This window comes from Haliaeetus albicilla, chromosome 16, assembly GCF_947461875.1.
Source record: "Haliaeetus albicilla chromosome 16, bHalAlb1.1, whole genome shotgun sequence".
NCBI lineage: Eukaryota > Metazoa > Chordata > Aves > Accipitriformes > Accipitridae > Haliaeetus > Haliaeetus albicilla.
Window position 1 is genome coordinate 28256982 of NC_091498.1, and position 16331 is coordinate 28273312.

The window sequence follows — 16331 nt, forward strand, 5'->3', positions numbered from 1 at the left end:
AGTAAACCAAGTGCGTAGTACCACATTGCACCTAAAAATAGTACAGCATCTTAGCAGGCTTCAGAGCTGGCACAGTCAGCAGGACAGAAGAGAGTCTATCATCTGAAGTAAGGTGATGTCATGACTCCTGAGCATCTAAAACAAAACCAGAACAAAACAAAACAAAAAAACCAGCCACTGTCCTCATACACATATAGACACAAACACCTACAAGAACCAAGACATCTCTACTAAAGGTAGGTACCTGCAAGAAGCTGCCAAGTAATCAGAGAAATTTGATTTTATTCCCTCACAAAAAGCAGAGGCTCATCTCACAGTTTGGGATGCAGTCTAGCATAACCACTCCTGAAAGAGATGGCCTCACTCTCCTGCCTGCTTATTCCTACCTCATCCTCTGCATCAGATTTAGCCATTCAGTTGCAGTAAGGTTCGTCAACCCAACGAACTAGTCTGACAGAAAAGTAACCTGACAAAAGAAAAGAATCATTTCTTTACATATCACCGCTCCAAAACCAAGTCACACTTACTCACACTATGACTGTAACTCTAGCAAGGAATGCAATCCACAGTTACACTCCGAAACAGTCCTTGAAGGGCTCATCACCCACAACCCTTGACTAAAGGTTAGTTTCCCCAGTGCACCCGTGGACCATTTGCAGTCCACAAAGCATTTGCATCTGAAGACTTTCTGAATGGGTGCTGTTGATTTTTTTAAGGCTAACCTGGGAGTCCAAGCTGGCATTAGCTCGGGGATCATTGTGGGTACGCAGAAGCCTGGAGCTGCCAGTGTGACCAGAGAGCCCCCAGCAGAGCTGTAACCAAAGCAGTGCATAGCCCCAGTCCACTCCGTTCCCCCCTCACGCTCATCACTGCAGCGAGAACTCAGCTCAGGGGATCCACAAATCCACAATCTCTAAATACCAGATTTTAATAAAACAAAAGAGGATAACGTAGCCTTTTAAACTAACGAGGTCTGCCGCCTGAGTCAAACTACAATATTTGAAAACAAATTACCCTAATTGCTGTGTCCTTACAAGAAAGGTTCTTCCCTCTGATCTCACTCTCAATTCAGCACTTTTCAGTGATTTCTTATGACAAATTCCACACATTTCTGCTAGATTACCAGCAAAAAAAAAATCTTTTTCTTTCCACTTTTTCAAGGCCCAGCCACATGTCTGCTCCCTGCTTCTCTCTGGACACCCTCAGTCTCCACCTGCCCTGCAGGCCTCCTCCTTCCCCTCCTTCCCTCTCCGCTGCCACCTGAGCGCTGGCAGCTTTCCACGGGCACGAGGGCAGGCTCTGCCACCCTCCTCCCTTTCAGAAGGCAGTACCTCGGGCAAGGAAACAACACCGGCATCATTACTGAACTGCAAACAAAACCCCAAAACCAGACACATCACCCAGCCTAATGTCCAACCAAGCAAATGACCGTTTATGAGTAACATGTTGCGAACATCTAACCATCGTATTAACTAGGAGAGTTAGGTTCTTAACGAGCAGCCCAAATTCAGCGGACACAGTTTTCAGAAAGTTGCCTTCAGTGTAAGTTTGAGACATTTCGGCGCTCTGCCTATATCAGAGGGTCATAAAACAAGCAAACAGAATTAACTCAGCATGTTGGAGAAGACTCCTGGGGGACCCGCACATCCTGCTCCTGGCTGACCACAACATTTCTGCACTGTCCAAATTCAGTTTGAAAGCGTTTCAAACTGTCAGCCATTCTGCTCCAATTGCCAACAAGGTCCAATCAATGTGTTTCAACAGCTGGTTATCAGCAGCATGTTAATGCTGCAGAGAGACAACAATTGTCAGCCTAGTGTACATAAAACACCTGCTCTCAGCAGGGAGCCACAAGGTGGAAGGTAGCTCCTCAACCACTAACTCATCTTTCACAGCACTTAAATCTGTGGAAGATGTATAGAATATAACAGTTGTTCTTCACTTTCCTCTTTTGCATACTTTAGCCCCCACACACAGAAACAGGTGGGCCCAATTCTATTTGCATTTACATCTCGACAGACCTTTTGGGAAGAAAAATTCTGAAAAAGGAAAAAATTCTGGAAGAAACAAAGCTCACCTGCTTGTTCCACTATGGAAGAAAAAAAAAAAAAAAAAAAAAAGGTGTGTAGATGCCTCACATATTTCACATCACCTCATTCAGGGACAGAAGTAAGGCTGGATCTTTATATTCTCTGTACAGCTTTCCAGTTTAGCAATTCTACGTATAAATATTAATGAAGATGTGACCTTTACCCTAAAAGAAAAAGGTTAATGGATACATTTGCAGAGTTTTTCCTTCCCTTCTTGAATACTGCGCATCTCGGAATCCCATATGCATATACACATCTTGCGGAGAATAATCTAAAATGTAGCATAGAGTAAATCTGATCTTCCAGGTTTACAACTAGGGTCAGAAGTCACTTGCATAGGTTTCTTTTCATTAATTAGGTTTCAGTGTTTAATTTAACTAGCTTGTTACCCTTTTGTGTTTTAATCAAACATATTATGGCCTGGTAGCCTTCCAACTGTTACTTGTGAACACACAGTTTTCCATCTACCCCTCAACAGTCTCAGAAGCTGTTCACGGTGTCACTGCGGGGCAGTAATCAACAATGTACTAGAGTCCCATGCCTGTTTCCCCTCCCTACCCAAAACCGACTTGCTAGGAACAAATATCTTTCACTATGAGCCAGAGACATTTATCAGAATCCCCCTGAATATTTATATCAGCACAGCTTGCCGGTACACAGCGAAGAGCCAAATTCTCCGCTCGGCAAAACCGTTTCACCACATCAGTACAACTAGCTTACAACTTTCCAAATACTTGGTGGGGCATAAATTTTCTGAAGTTCAGGTCCTAGACATAAGTTATAAGCATAAAAACAAAGAAAAAAAACTGAAAAAAACCTCAGAAAACTTAGAAAAAATAAAGATTTTAGCGCTCCCTGTGAGAAAACCTTAGAAACATTAATCTTACTACTTGCTCCCTAGTTCTATCCCGTTTTGAAACACTCTTCAGAAAGAATGACAACACACAGATATAGTACTAATAAACATGAAGCAAACAGAGAAGACAGACATGGGGGGGACACAAAACAGTCGGGAAGAATAAGCAGCTTGGCATTTTACAAAACAGCTTTTCATCCTGCCTCTTTAGTAACTAGTAAGAGTAACAAAAGCAACAGTGACTTCTTTGGGAAGGGTGGGGCGGCAGGGGGGACAAGACTCTGGGACCTTGAAAAATGCACATAAGGAGACCTTGAGGAAAAGGTCAATAAGGGTATTATCCTCTTTCTTATGGGTAATTAATGGATAATGGCTCCTCTGCTTACTAGTTTAGTTTTGCATATTCTGCATTACAATGCCCAATTTCTCTGCTTTCTGCAAAAATAAACCAATGGTTAAGAAGAAAATCTTTTTTTTTTGTACGGCAGCTTGTTACAGAGCAAGCAAATACCCAACAGGTTACTTTCAAAAAGTCAAAGGGAATTTTGCCTGATGAAAGATTAGAAAACCTGATCCAGAGTTACCACCTCCCACATCGTGACCAGATGACAGCTTGGCAGCCAGCTACCTGTTATGTGTAACATACTGTAAAGATTGTATTTCCCCTTAGTTCCTTTCAGGTAAGTACCAGAGTCCCAGGTGATGCGTACTTGTGCTACTCATGTGATCTGAGGAGGTTCAGATTTGTACGTTAGCAGAAAAATCATTTCACACTCAATAATTCTTGATACCTTAAGCCTACCATGCTTAGACCCGAACGAGTAGTGGTTCAGTGGTGGCTACCTCCAGAAAAACCCCAAGCAATTAAAAGGTCATTATGGTTGAAAACGTTATAAGCTAATCAGTGGGGTAATCATTCACCAAAAGAATGCTCGCCACTGTTTTCCAGGTGCCTTACACCCGTCATTTCCAAGCACCAAAACCCTTAGAATGCATTCGAAGTACACAAATGCTTTCCCTTCCCACTCACTGTAATTCATTGTTTTTATAGACAAAGTACAGGAAGAGTTTATGCCTAATTTTTTTTTTTTTTTTTGGAAGGGGCACAGTTTTCACATCACCAAGAAAAGAAAATTTTACAGCAGTCAGTTGCTTTTAAATTGTGCCCCAGACTAGTCAGGAAATCAGTCGGCTCCTTTGGCGAAAGCCGGTGTTTCAAAGTACGTTAACATGGGTACCTCAACATCCTTGACAGATTTCTCCAGATACTGATCTTGGCCAGCAGTGGGAAGGAACCATCAATATACCTCCAACCCAAGAGCACAAAGGCAACGCTGACTCCATCTAATTTATGTTCTTGGGCTTTGGACCATGCAAAGCCAAAGCAGGTAAGGAGCAGGCAGACAACTTCAGATGAAACCGTATTAAATCACTGTTGAAATAAGGACTCGTTATGCATGGTATTTTAAATATCTTGATGGCCTTTTCCAAGCATCTTGGTGGTCTGAAGAGTCAAAGGTTGTGAGCAAAATAGCTCACAAAGATCTAGGAAGAACTGGCTAGCATAAGCCTGCAACAAAGAAAATAGTTGCTGCCTTCTGCATGCCCAAGTAACTTATTTGTCCATCTTGTATCACATTTTGTTATCTATAATTTAGGAAAAAAATTACAATCTTCAGATTTACCACTGTATGCCAGATAACTATGTACACAGTCTGCACATACTATCAGACTGTTCAATTAGACTTAATCTGTGTTAATTAAGCCTTCCATTTTCCAAGCTGTATTTTAATACATTTGGATCATGAAAACAAAGTCTTTATCATCATTAAGCTGATTCAACACGATAAAATATTAACAAAGATGCATTTATCATCATTGTAGTAGAAATCTCGTGCATCAACTGATGATATAAATTAACAGTAATTGTTGCAAAATATCCATTTAGTATAACAAAACATCATATCTCAATTACTGACTTCAAGAAAAGTTGTGTCCATCTTATTTTAATGCCTTTAGTTTCAGAGTTCCATGCCATTAACAGAAAATAAAATCCTGCTACAGCTTACTAGAGAAATGAAATATAAACCAAGCATTCTATGTCTTACTACTTTATGGCGATCAGCTCCACTACACACATCATGCAAAACTGCCTTTCGAACTAGTTACGCTGTTATGCTGGCATATGTAACTTAGAAAATATATATATATATATATATATAGACACACACATAAATATGCGCGTGTGTGTGTAAATGTACATATACACACACCTTTTTGTTGCTTGGAATAAAACCTATTTGTCAACTATTAAATCTGTGTGTAACAAAAAAGACGCCTCCCATAAAGATATGAACTCTTATATCAACAGATAACACAGCTTCTTTTATTCAGGTGTTGTTGACCTCCCGCACGTTCTGAAGTCTCGAACTTTTAACTTTGCCACTTTTTGGTATGCTGGTAAGTTAAAAAACATGATTGGCTTTTCCAAAGTCAAAAACTATGATGGTTAGGTAATAAATGTACCCTTTTACTTGTTCCCATAGGTGTTAATCATGCTGAAACATAATGATGTTTCCTACTATTCTCTTTGCATTGTCTGTTTTCATAGACACGTGGAATGTTGAAAAAAGCTTGACAAAAAACCTGGATGTCACCAGAACAGAACCACGATAATTATCAAAAGCTTAGTAGGAGCAACAATTCAGAAAAGGCTTCCCCTGTGTCAAGGGCCTGCACCCACTTCAGTTCACATGCAAAGTTAAAAAGACTAGAGTGACCTGAGCAGGTAGAGCATCAAAAAAATATCAAGCCAAAAGTTTTGCTATTACATTGATCATAACTTAAGCAAGGTCCCCTTCAGTAGTGCCCCAAATCTTTGCGCTCTACTCCTCATCAATGTTAAAAAGTATTTTCTCCACCGTCATCCACTTTATTAATTTCTGTCATCGCAGACCAAAGGGTTTGAAAGCACTACCCTTATCAAGGTCCAAGCAGCAACTTAAGAAACTAGAGAAACAAACAGTGACTCTGTTTTAAGTGATACACAATGAGTCTGGGAAAAGCAGCTAATTGCAGTAATCCATCTGACACTCAGAATGTAACAGCAGCCATTAGCAACACTGCATATGCCTGTTTCTGCTCTTACAGAGCTACACAGCCTGAAACTACCTCAGTTACTACACAGAGCTGCAAAGGTTTAAGTGAGACTAGCACCCAATCTTTCGACTACATATATTTTTAAACACATGTCTATTAATCTGCAATACTAGAGATAACCTCAGTGCCAAGAAGGACATCAGCAGCCTATTTTGTTCAATCAAGATTACCCCTGCCATAGCACATCCCTCTATGAGCCTCCATCCCTGCCCGTCAAGATAGAGGAGTTAAGCAGCTAAATTCAGAAGGGGCCCTATCTAAAAATCCACGTGCCTTGCATTGTGTAATCATCACTGCCTGCCTAGTTTGACCTTGGATTTTGCCAAGTGCAGGCATGTGTCCCTACATGTGACAGTGTTCCTCTGTCAATGGCTATCCTCAACGTCCTCTTCCTCAAAAAAGAAAAAAAAACAACAACAGCAAAAAAATATCCCTTAACGTGGCAAACTGATCCCGTTAACCATGACTTCAGACAGCTACAATGGCCTGGAAAAGCTTGGAGGAATTAAAAAGCAAATGACAAAAGGAATGATAGAGTGGAAAACAGAGGAAAACAGGAAAAGTTGGAGGGATGGATCCCTGCGTAACGTAAAACAATATTCTTATGTATCGAGGCAACGGCCTGAAAAATGAAGGAAGGAATAAAGTAAAAGACCAATAAGAAAGTAGAAGTGACAGAAAAGTATGGTGACAGAATAAGCAAGTAGCAATATCCTCCCCTTAACTACCTGTGTCCAGACATCTCTGCTGTTGCACTGGCAAAAGCCATCATTGATGATTTGGTCATAATAAAGCCATTGCCTTCTCCCTTCTCAGCAAAAGGTAAGAAATTGGGCTAACAGTTGTGTATCATGTACATGACTAACAAAATTAAATACCAATAGAATTAATTTTTTTTTTCCCCTAAAAGAAATGCTGCAGAATGACTGGTACTAGATTTGAAATGGGAGCAACCAAAGAACGTCCTATACTTGTATTACAACAGAAAGTCAGACTAGATACAAAGGTCCTTTGAGCCCTAAGAAATTATTAAAAAAGCATTCACAAAGTTACAAGTAGGAGACTTTTTGACAAAACACACACTTTCAAACATCAAAACATCACTGGAATTGTATTATGGGCCATAATACAAGGTACGCTTTTTTTAATAAACTGATGTCTGCCACTATCATAGCTAATGAAAGAGACCTCTTTTTTTCCTCCTACACTGACAACAAAAAAAAAAAGGGGGTGGGGTGGGGGTGGGGTGGAAGACACACACACACGCAGTAAGAGTATACTGTATTTATGCCAGGAAGAAAAAATACACATCACCATACAGAAGCACAAGTAGGTTAATAGCTTAATAGCTTAATTACTGAATCTCAAAAGAGAAAATATATTAAAATATTATAAAACATAGTGAAGCAGGAAACATGTAAGTTTAACCTTTATGAAAAAGCAAACTCCAAAATGCATATGATAAACTAGTAGGGGAAATTGCATTACAAGGTCTGTAACTTCCAAAGTGCATTGTGTCTATACTACATTGGTTTTGATCTTTCCATTCAAGTTAAATTATTTTACGGACCAAGATCGATAAATAATGCATTCCTCCTATAACAAAAAAACAACTAGCAAAAAGTAGCAAATTGCAAACTACGAAGAAAGGCTTTAACTTGCATGTCAGATTTTACACCTACTATTTCAACGCATTCTCAAAACGGACCACTGAGCGCTCGGTATCTTTTAAGTTGCTACTGCTGCAAGACAGAAACAATTTCCTCTTACCTGTGCTCTAATTCTCGGATGGACAGTATAACTCCAGAAGTCGATGCCTTCTGTTGCAGTGTGGCCAGAAACGTGAACTCACTTTTATTCCGGAAGAGCTGAATTAACTTCTCGCTCACATGGGGAGCTGCGTGGATTTCTCTTTCTATATCTAAGAATTGTATTTTTAAAAAAAAGAAGAAAAGAGAGAAACAACACTCCGGTAAAAATGCTAAGTCAGAAGGATTCAGACTACATTTTTCATTTTCCCATCAATATTTTTCATTTTTGAGAGTCATCTACCATGCTCCACCACTGCACTTGTTCAATGAAAAAACCCAAGTGCCATCTCTGTCAGCATGCCCACTTGTCACTTTGACAAGTTCACAACTGGTCAGCTACTGATTTTCTGACAGAATTTTTAACAGGATGCTGAGCCGTTTGTGTCTGCTGTGAGCAGATTAAGTTGCTGTAAATAAGGTGTGCTGCAGTCAGATAAATAGGCTCCTAAATTCTGAGAAATCTCAGGTACTGCCTCTCCCAACATAATTCACCAAGCTCCAATTTCAGTTTTTACCACTGACTCCGTTACCACCTCTCCATCGTACATCAGAGGAAACCTGTCCTTGCGCCGTGTAAGGCAGAGATGTATTATTGCTAATAATGCTATACGGCTGTGCTTCTGCCTGAGAAATAAATACAAAACACACTCGCAATCCACTATCGTTTCAGGGATTTCTCAGTTTAAACAAGCAAAGTGTGACAGCTCATACAATATTTATTAAACTACAGTCTGACCAGGCAGATGCAGAAATATTTCAGTCTCGCTAATCCTGCTGATGTCCAAGCGGCAGCATGCCTTCTCATACTTGATCTTTTAAGATTCAAATGCGCCATCTCCCACCTCATTCATTTTTATCTCATCCTTTTATTCACAATATATCATCACTCCAAAAGATGATTAATGACAAAAGGAAGAAATCACGGCATTTCACCTTCCCACCCCTTGCCATGTCTCTCACGCTGGGCCTTTGTCACACATTTGCAAGACCTGTGCTACTTGCCGTTCCTGGATGTCACAACCAATTAGAAGCCCGGTGTGCCTCCTTTCGAAAGGTTTACTTTGAAGCCAGAAATGCCAGCACAAATTCTCAGCTGGTAGAAAACCATGTAACTCTACTGAGTCCTGGTAATCTCACCCAGCATGAATGCTGTAACACACAAAGGAGTGATGAGATTTACAATTCAGAATTTCACTGCAGAAAAAAAAAACCAAACCCACAACCAACATTGTGTCATTAAATGAGGCTTTGCAGACAGAAAGAGGAGAGACTGGCTTGAAAAACAACCTGAAACTCAGAAATGCAACTACTGAGGGAATGCCATGGACTGAAACTAAACTCCAAGGAAAAAGTATTCAAGCATGTATTGTAATTGGGTGCCCCAATTTTTCCTGTGCAGCTTTAAGCCCTCCAAATGAGCCTACACACTCCGAATGCCTAACACACTTGTACTCTGAAAACCTCACCTCTAAAAAGTACTGCAAATTAGACATCAAAAATCACTAGTCATCATTTAAAAATCTTTGCCAGAGGCTCAAATTCACCCGATAAATAAATACAATGCCCACTTTATAGCATCAAGCTATTTGTCTGTCCAACGCCACTTTTATCATAACAGAGGATAAAGCTTCAAAGAACAGAAACCGCTTCCACTGCCATCAGAAAGGGGAATGGAGGGATAAACAATGCAGCACAGAAGAGCAGATTTTGTCTTTACCTGCAAGATTTCATTATCTGTATCATTATCTTCACCTAGCAGGTGTTATTACTGGTCATAAATACTATCTAGTTTCTTTAAAAAAAGCTGACGCAGGAGACACAAAACTATTTATCCCATATACCAGTAAGCTCTCCAATATCCAGTTTGCTATCTACACAGACAGACAATCCACTGGTACTAAGTTCCAAGGCACAAGTAAGACTCAAGAGATAAAATGTTCAAGAGCTGACAGTTGGAAGATAGTTATCCTTGTTTTGAAGGTTAAGAACCTTAGTATCTTACAAAATTTTGTATTGCCAGAAATAAAATACGACTTATCAAAGCTTTCAAAAATTATTTCACATGAAAGCATAGGCAGTGCTGTGAGTGGAACATATATGTTAAAACTTCAGTCAAGCCTTGCGAAGTCCAGCATTTTCTCATTACGGGGGGACCCAGATATAAAGCCGCATCCTGCCGTCTATCCACCAAAATTTAAACAAAAATATACGATTCTCTAGTTGGAATCATGAATGAATAATCAATGCACTGACTACTCCAGTTAGAAACATAATGTTAAATATTGTGTTATACTCTACCACCTCTCCATAGTCATGAATACAGCAAAAGCATGTGCAATACCTTACATTCATTCTCTGTTGATTAAAATCATTGTATGCATAGATAATGAAATTATGGGGGAAACATAACACCCATTTTTAAAAAGAGAAAAAAGGAAGATCTGGGGAACTACTGGCCAGTCAGTCTCACCTCTGTGCCCAGCAAGATCATGGAGCAGATCCTCCTGGAAACTGTGCTAAGGCACATGGAAAACAAGGAGGTGACTGGTGACAGCCAACATGGCTTCACCAAGGGCAAACTGTGCCTGACAAATTCGGTGGCCTTCTGCGACGGGGTTACAGTGTTGGTGGATAAGGGAACAGCAACAGACGCCAGCTACCTAGACTTGTGCAAAGCGTTTGACACTGTCCCAGACAACATCCTTGTCTCTAAAGCAGCGACACGTGGATTTGATGGATTGACCACTCGGTGGATAAGGAACTGGCTAGATGGTCGCACTCAAAGAGTTGTGGTCAACGGCTCAATGTCCAAGTAGAGACCAGTGACGAGTGGCGTTCCTCAGGGATCAGTATTGGGACCGGCGCTGTTTAACACCCTTGTTGGTGACACAGACAGTGGGATTGAGTGCAACCTCAGCAAGTTTGCCGACGACACCAAGCTGCGTGGTGCAGTCGACGTGCTTGAGCAAAGGGATGCCATCCAGAGCAACCTCAACAGGCTTGAAAGGTGGGCTCGTGCGAACCTCACGAGGTTCGACAAGGCCAGGTGCAAGGCCCTGCACGTGGCTTGGGACAATCCCAAGCACCAATACAGGCTGGGCAATGAGTGGATTGAGAGCAGCCCTGAGGAGAAGGACTTGGGGGTTTTGGTTCATGAGAAGCTCAACGTGACCCAACAATGTGCATTTGCAGCCCAGAAAGCCAACCATATCCCGGGCTGCATCAAAAGAAGCGTGATCAGCAGGTCGAGGGAGGTGATTCTCCCCCTCTACTCCGCTCTATTCTCACTACTCCATGTGAGACACCACCTGGAGTACCGCGTTCAGCTCTGGAACCCCCAACGTAAGAAGGACATGGACCTCTTGGAGCGAGTCCAGAGGAGGGCCACGAAGATGATGAGAGGGCTGGAGCACCTCCCTTATGAAGACAGGCTGAGGGAGTTGGGGTTGTTCAGCCTGAAGAAGAGAAGGCTCCGGGGAGACCGTATAGCAGCCTTCCAGTACCTAAAGGGGTCTATAAGAAAGCTGGAGGGGGCCTTCTTCCAAGGGCCTGTAGTGATAGGACAAGTGGTAATGGCTTTAAACTGAAAGACGGCAGATTTGAATTAGATACAAGGAAGAAGTTCTTCGCTGTGAAGGTGGTGAGGCACTGGAACAGGTTGCCCAGAGAAGCTGTGGATGCCCCATCCCTGGCAGTGTTCAAGGCCAGGTTGGACGGGGCTTGGAGCAACCTGGTCTGGTGGCAGGTGTCCCTGCCCATGGCAGGGGGGTTGGAACTAGATGATCTTTCAGGTCCCTCCCAACCCATCCTATGATTCTGTAAAATTCCAGAATGTTGGGTTCAAACTACTAGATAACGAGCCGTATTTACATACCGCTTTGCAACACACGTACAATTCATACGAAGTTACACAACCAGGCTTTTCAAAATGAATACACGTCTAGAGTATGGTGCTATTTCTTTGGAGTAGATCTACTCATTACCAGTCTGAGGAGGTACCAGTGCCTAGGAACACGCCCTACAACTAGACAACTGAAAACGTACTTGTAGATGCTGAAATGTCTCGGGAAACGCTGTTCTTCATAACTCAATCTCAGCAACTACAACGAGGGGAGTTTCCAGCAATTCAGCGGCAAGATGGCAAATGCGACCCAAGAGCTGGCAGCTGGACTTGTAAGCTGAAGAGCCCACCAAGGCTCGCGAGGACCCACGGGGCACACGAGCCGGCGTTTCGGAGATGGTAAGCCTGTCGGGGTGCTGAGCACAGCCCTGGGCTCGCAACCTGGGGCCCGAATGCTGGGAAGGAGCCGCACGAGGCCTCACTGCGGGCACGGCCCAGCCGGCACAGCATCACCCCAGCTCCTGTGCCCCACGGGAGAGCCCTCCTGTGCCTCTCTGGCAGTGGCCCTCCTCATACTGCGCGATCACTGGGTATGTCATCTGTTTGTGTTTCTCTCGATTTCTGCACAAAGTACCATAAAAATGAACTGGGAGTATGATCCATTTAGAATAAGAGCTTTCTATTTTCAGGTTGAAGGTTTCACACTTCAAAAAAAGAAAAATTGAGAATACATACACCCCCTCACCGCAGGTGCCTGAAAGGGAAAATACTTTTTATGCTCTCTATAAAAATAACTGTCTGCTTGTAATGAAATGTCGTATTTCCTACATAATATAGAACAATATAGGTTTATACAGTAATCTTCAGTGAAACATCGCTTCACACTTGAATGATAATGCAATCTCAGCAAAATAAATAAATAAATAAACATAGATACGACTTTCACATGCCCTTCTATGTGATTATATTTTCTTAATTTGAAATACTGACTGTCTGGAGAGGGTTTTTAAACATACCAAAGTGTTTCTAAAATTAAACAAGCAAGAAAAGCAAGCATACGCAGTTATTTGAAAGTACAACAGATACAAATCATCTCAGAGCACCAAGTCAAGGCAACTTTCCACCTTCAGCAAAACAGAGAAGCAGAAGACACGCCTATGTCAGAGTGAGAGCGTATTTGTTGCTTGATTTTAATTACTTTTTTTCAGACCGCAGGTCCAAGGAAGAACGACCAAACACAAAGCAATGGTGCAGTTTCCCAGGACAGCCAAACCCATTTAGCCGCTGCCATCCCACATTTCCCTGCCCGGCGCCATCTCCCCCGTTCCCACCTTGCCTTCTCCCAGCTGCCTTGTCCCGCACGAGCCCATTCAGCCCCTGACCAGCACAGCCCTACCAAGCCGAGCTACAAGAGCAGCCAGCACCCAGGGCTACACTCACGCAGGGGCTCAGCACCGTAGCGTGTCTGGCCAGGATCTGCAGAGGAAGCACACAGCACCCTGCTTAGCTGCAGCAAGCTCTTCCACGCCCAGCCACCTTGATAAATCTTACCCACGACCGCGATTACTCACAATACTCGCTTTCAGCACCTTCAAAATAAGTCTCAAATTTTTATTTTACCATGGGTTTGTTTCCACTTCATTGTAACACTGGTCCAGATGAACAGTAACGCTGCTCTGGGGCCATTGACGTCAGGGCAAGCTTTACCTGTACCTATTAAATGTTCAGGTATTTTGGTACGCAGTAACCCTACATGACAAATGGAATTAAGAGGGTACAATAACTCAGGATTAGTATCAATCCTTACAAATTTGATTTAGGCCCTTAAGACACTTCTTCCTGTGTGGATCCACTGCTCTGTGCATCAGCAGCTCCGGCAACTAAAAATTAAAACCTCAGGCTTTTGCCACGCATAGCCCAGAACACATTAGAGGCACCAAATAAGAGAAAGGGAGAAGTTGGCTTCAGCTGCATTAGAGACAGCGTGAGAAAATTATCACCACACAGAAGCAGACAAAATGAGTTAGAGAAAGAAAAGGACAATGCAAAGAAAGCAGGCAAAGTTCTTGCCAACCTTACTCTGATGACAGTGTCAACAATCCACAGTACAAAGGGAAGTACATGACCATTTGGGCTGGAATTTTAAGCAATGAAAAATGTGCACCGGTTCTTACAAGCTGAATCCCAATCCATCTGGGCAATCATTTTTCTTTAACAGATGCTTCCACTAGAGGAAAAATACTAAAATTCAGTTCCAAATCAACCCGTGTTTTCTGAAGCAACAGGTATGTTTCATCATTCACTAGCCTGCTTGAATACCTTTTCCTTTTACTTCCTTACTTTGGCAGAGAACATACTGCAGAACACATTGCTTCATTGGTACTTTCAATCATTTTAAAGCTATTTGTTTCAACATGCTTTCAGAAGAACCTTTGCACCGTCACTCTGGACAACCAAGTAGAAATTAACCCTGCGACAACAGAGAATCTGGATTTCAGCTACAGCAATTAAGGAATCGAATATTGCAGCATATTGGCTTTTACCTTGCTGTAGGCAAAATCCAATAAAACTGAAATCTCTATTAAAAAACCAACCAAACAAACAAACAAAATACCACCAAAAAACAGTGCCCCATTTTTTTAAGTCGTCAGCTTTCCAGAAATGGAACCAAGAGTAGAAGAAGGATCTGAAACTAGCAACTCTCAGGGCAGACAGTTTCTAAAGTTGCTCAGGATGAAAACATGCAACAGCACCACAAAACCCTTCTCGCACACTGAAGGCAGGTGCTTCATCAAAGCCTCTGAGTCCAAATGGGATCCAGTGCACAGACCCCTTTCTGCACATTGGTCCCACAAATCACCTTTTGAAGAACTGGTCAAAAAAAAAACCCCAAACCTACCACCAAACAACAACCCAAAACACTACCGGTGATAGACACCCACTCCTTCCTGCTCCTCTAAAACCACTCCTCAGTCCACACAAGTCACAAACAGCTCCAAAAGTTCACAGAAAGGTGCTAACACCAACCACGGGAATAGCCGCCACAAAGAAGTCATTTCACTGCCAAGCAGGGAAACGCTTCAGGTAGTTGTCCCTCCCTGCCTAGCAAGGGCAAAATGCAGTTATCTGCAAATAGCACCAATTTTTTATTTTAAGCTGCGGGGAGAAAATTCACACAAATTTCTCCTTATAAGCAAACAACACGCTCCTGTCACAGGAATAGGCACAGAGCCACGTATATCCCTCAGAGCACTTTGGGTGCTCAATTTGGCTATCAGCACCAAGGCTCGAGACAGCCCACACCGCGCTGCAGAGACGTGCCAGCCAAGTAGCAGCATACCTAGACATCCCCTAAGCGCAGACCCAAATTAATTCACCATGCCCGGCACTCGCCTACACTGCTGCCAAGCCAGGCTAAAGCATGGGGTTTAGCAAGCCGTGGGGGTACCGCCAAGGGAAAATAAGCGCAAGCTTACATTAAGGTGCTGAGCCGGCCTCATTCTGCTCTCTGTGGCCCCCTGCACTGGAACAGAGGGGACCAGCACCGCCTGTCGTACCTGCCAGAAACCCAGAGAGAGGAGGGAAAACGCCTCGCCCTTCTCTTAAAAACTACGCTACCGGGGAGGACCAAAGAGGGCACGATGTTTTCTCACAAGCGCATCTCTGCTTCTAGGTATTCTCACCGGTACGAAAAGGCATTGTAAATGCTCTTGCCTTGCTAGCTCCACTCGGAGTTAGTAATAAACAGTAGGAAATCATGTTCAACAGCACAGCTTTCTAAATGACGATTATTCATTATAAATCACTTTTTACATGTTGCTTCAAACACCGTTTCTCAAGAATAAGATCCGTCTGCAGTGAAATGCTTGGTGATTTTAATATGCAAACCTCCTACAGAGATGATGTCTCATTTTAATTATTGTTTCGGTTTAATGGGTTTTCATTAAATTAGAGGATAGAGCAATTACCAGGGTGAATAGCTAATGTTACAAAGGTAAGTTCCCATGACTATACAGCAAAAGCAGTTCTGCTAGAGACGGTGGAAAAATAGTGTAATTCAATGTAAACTCTCCTTTTGTATGATGCAAAACTACCCTGGCAATATGCGTTCATATATTGCTGTCAGTTTGATATACATGTTTGTAAACTAGTTTACAACTAGGTCTCTCCCAACAAAATTAATCTAGCATTTAAAATTATATATATATTTCATTCCTTTCAAGAAGCTATTGCAAACCCAATCCTAAAACTCCAGATGCCAGGGACAGCAGAATTTTGAGACACTAAAGAAATCAAACAGAGACTACTTATCAAATCACAGTTTCTCCCCAACCAGTAATTTAGTTGATTTAGTGGCTTAATGTCGGACTCTTCACTTCTTGAAAATTGGCCTGACTAGAGCACTAGCTTGAATGACCACACTCATGTTAATTAAGTTGTTGTTGGGAGTCCAAGTCCTTTGTTTGCTTTATCAGCATTTCAAACTGAACCAAACGGAAACCGAGTACTCTGGAACAAACAGAGCAGCAGATATCGCACAAGACTTGGAAACAAATACGTGCCAAGACAGAAGG

General features: G+C 42.3%; 1 protein-coding gene across 5 annotated transcripts in view; it reads right to left on the bottom strand.

Moving 5' to 3' along the window:
* The window catches only part of NELL1 (neural EGFL like 1), a 299225-nt gene that overhangs the window by 263267 nt on the left and 19627 nt on the right, over positions 1 to 16331 (bottom strand). For all 5 annotated transcript variants that reach the window (XM_069804084.1, XM_069804082.1, XM_069804087.1 and 2 more), the window contains exon 3: positions 7876 to 8026. In XM_069804084.1, the coding sequence (XP_069660185.1) occupies positions 7876 to 8026 (151 nt within the window). The remainder of the gene's footprint in view (positions 1 to 7875; positions 8027 to 16331) is intronic.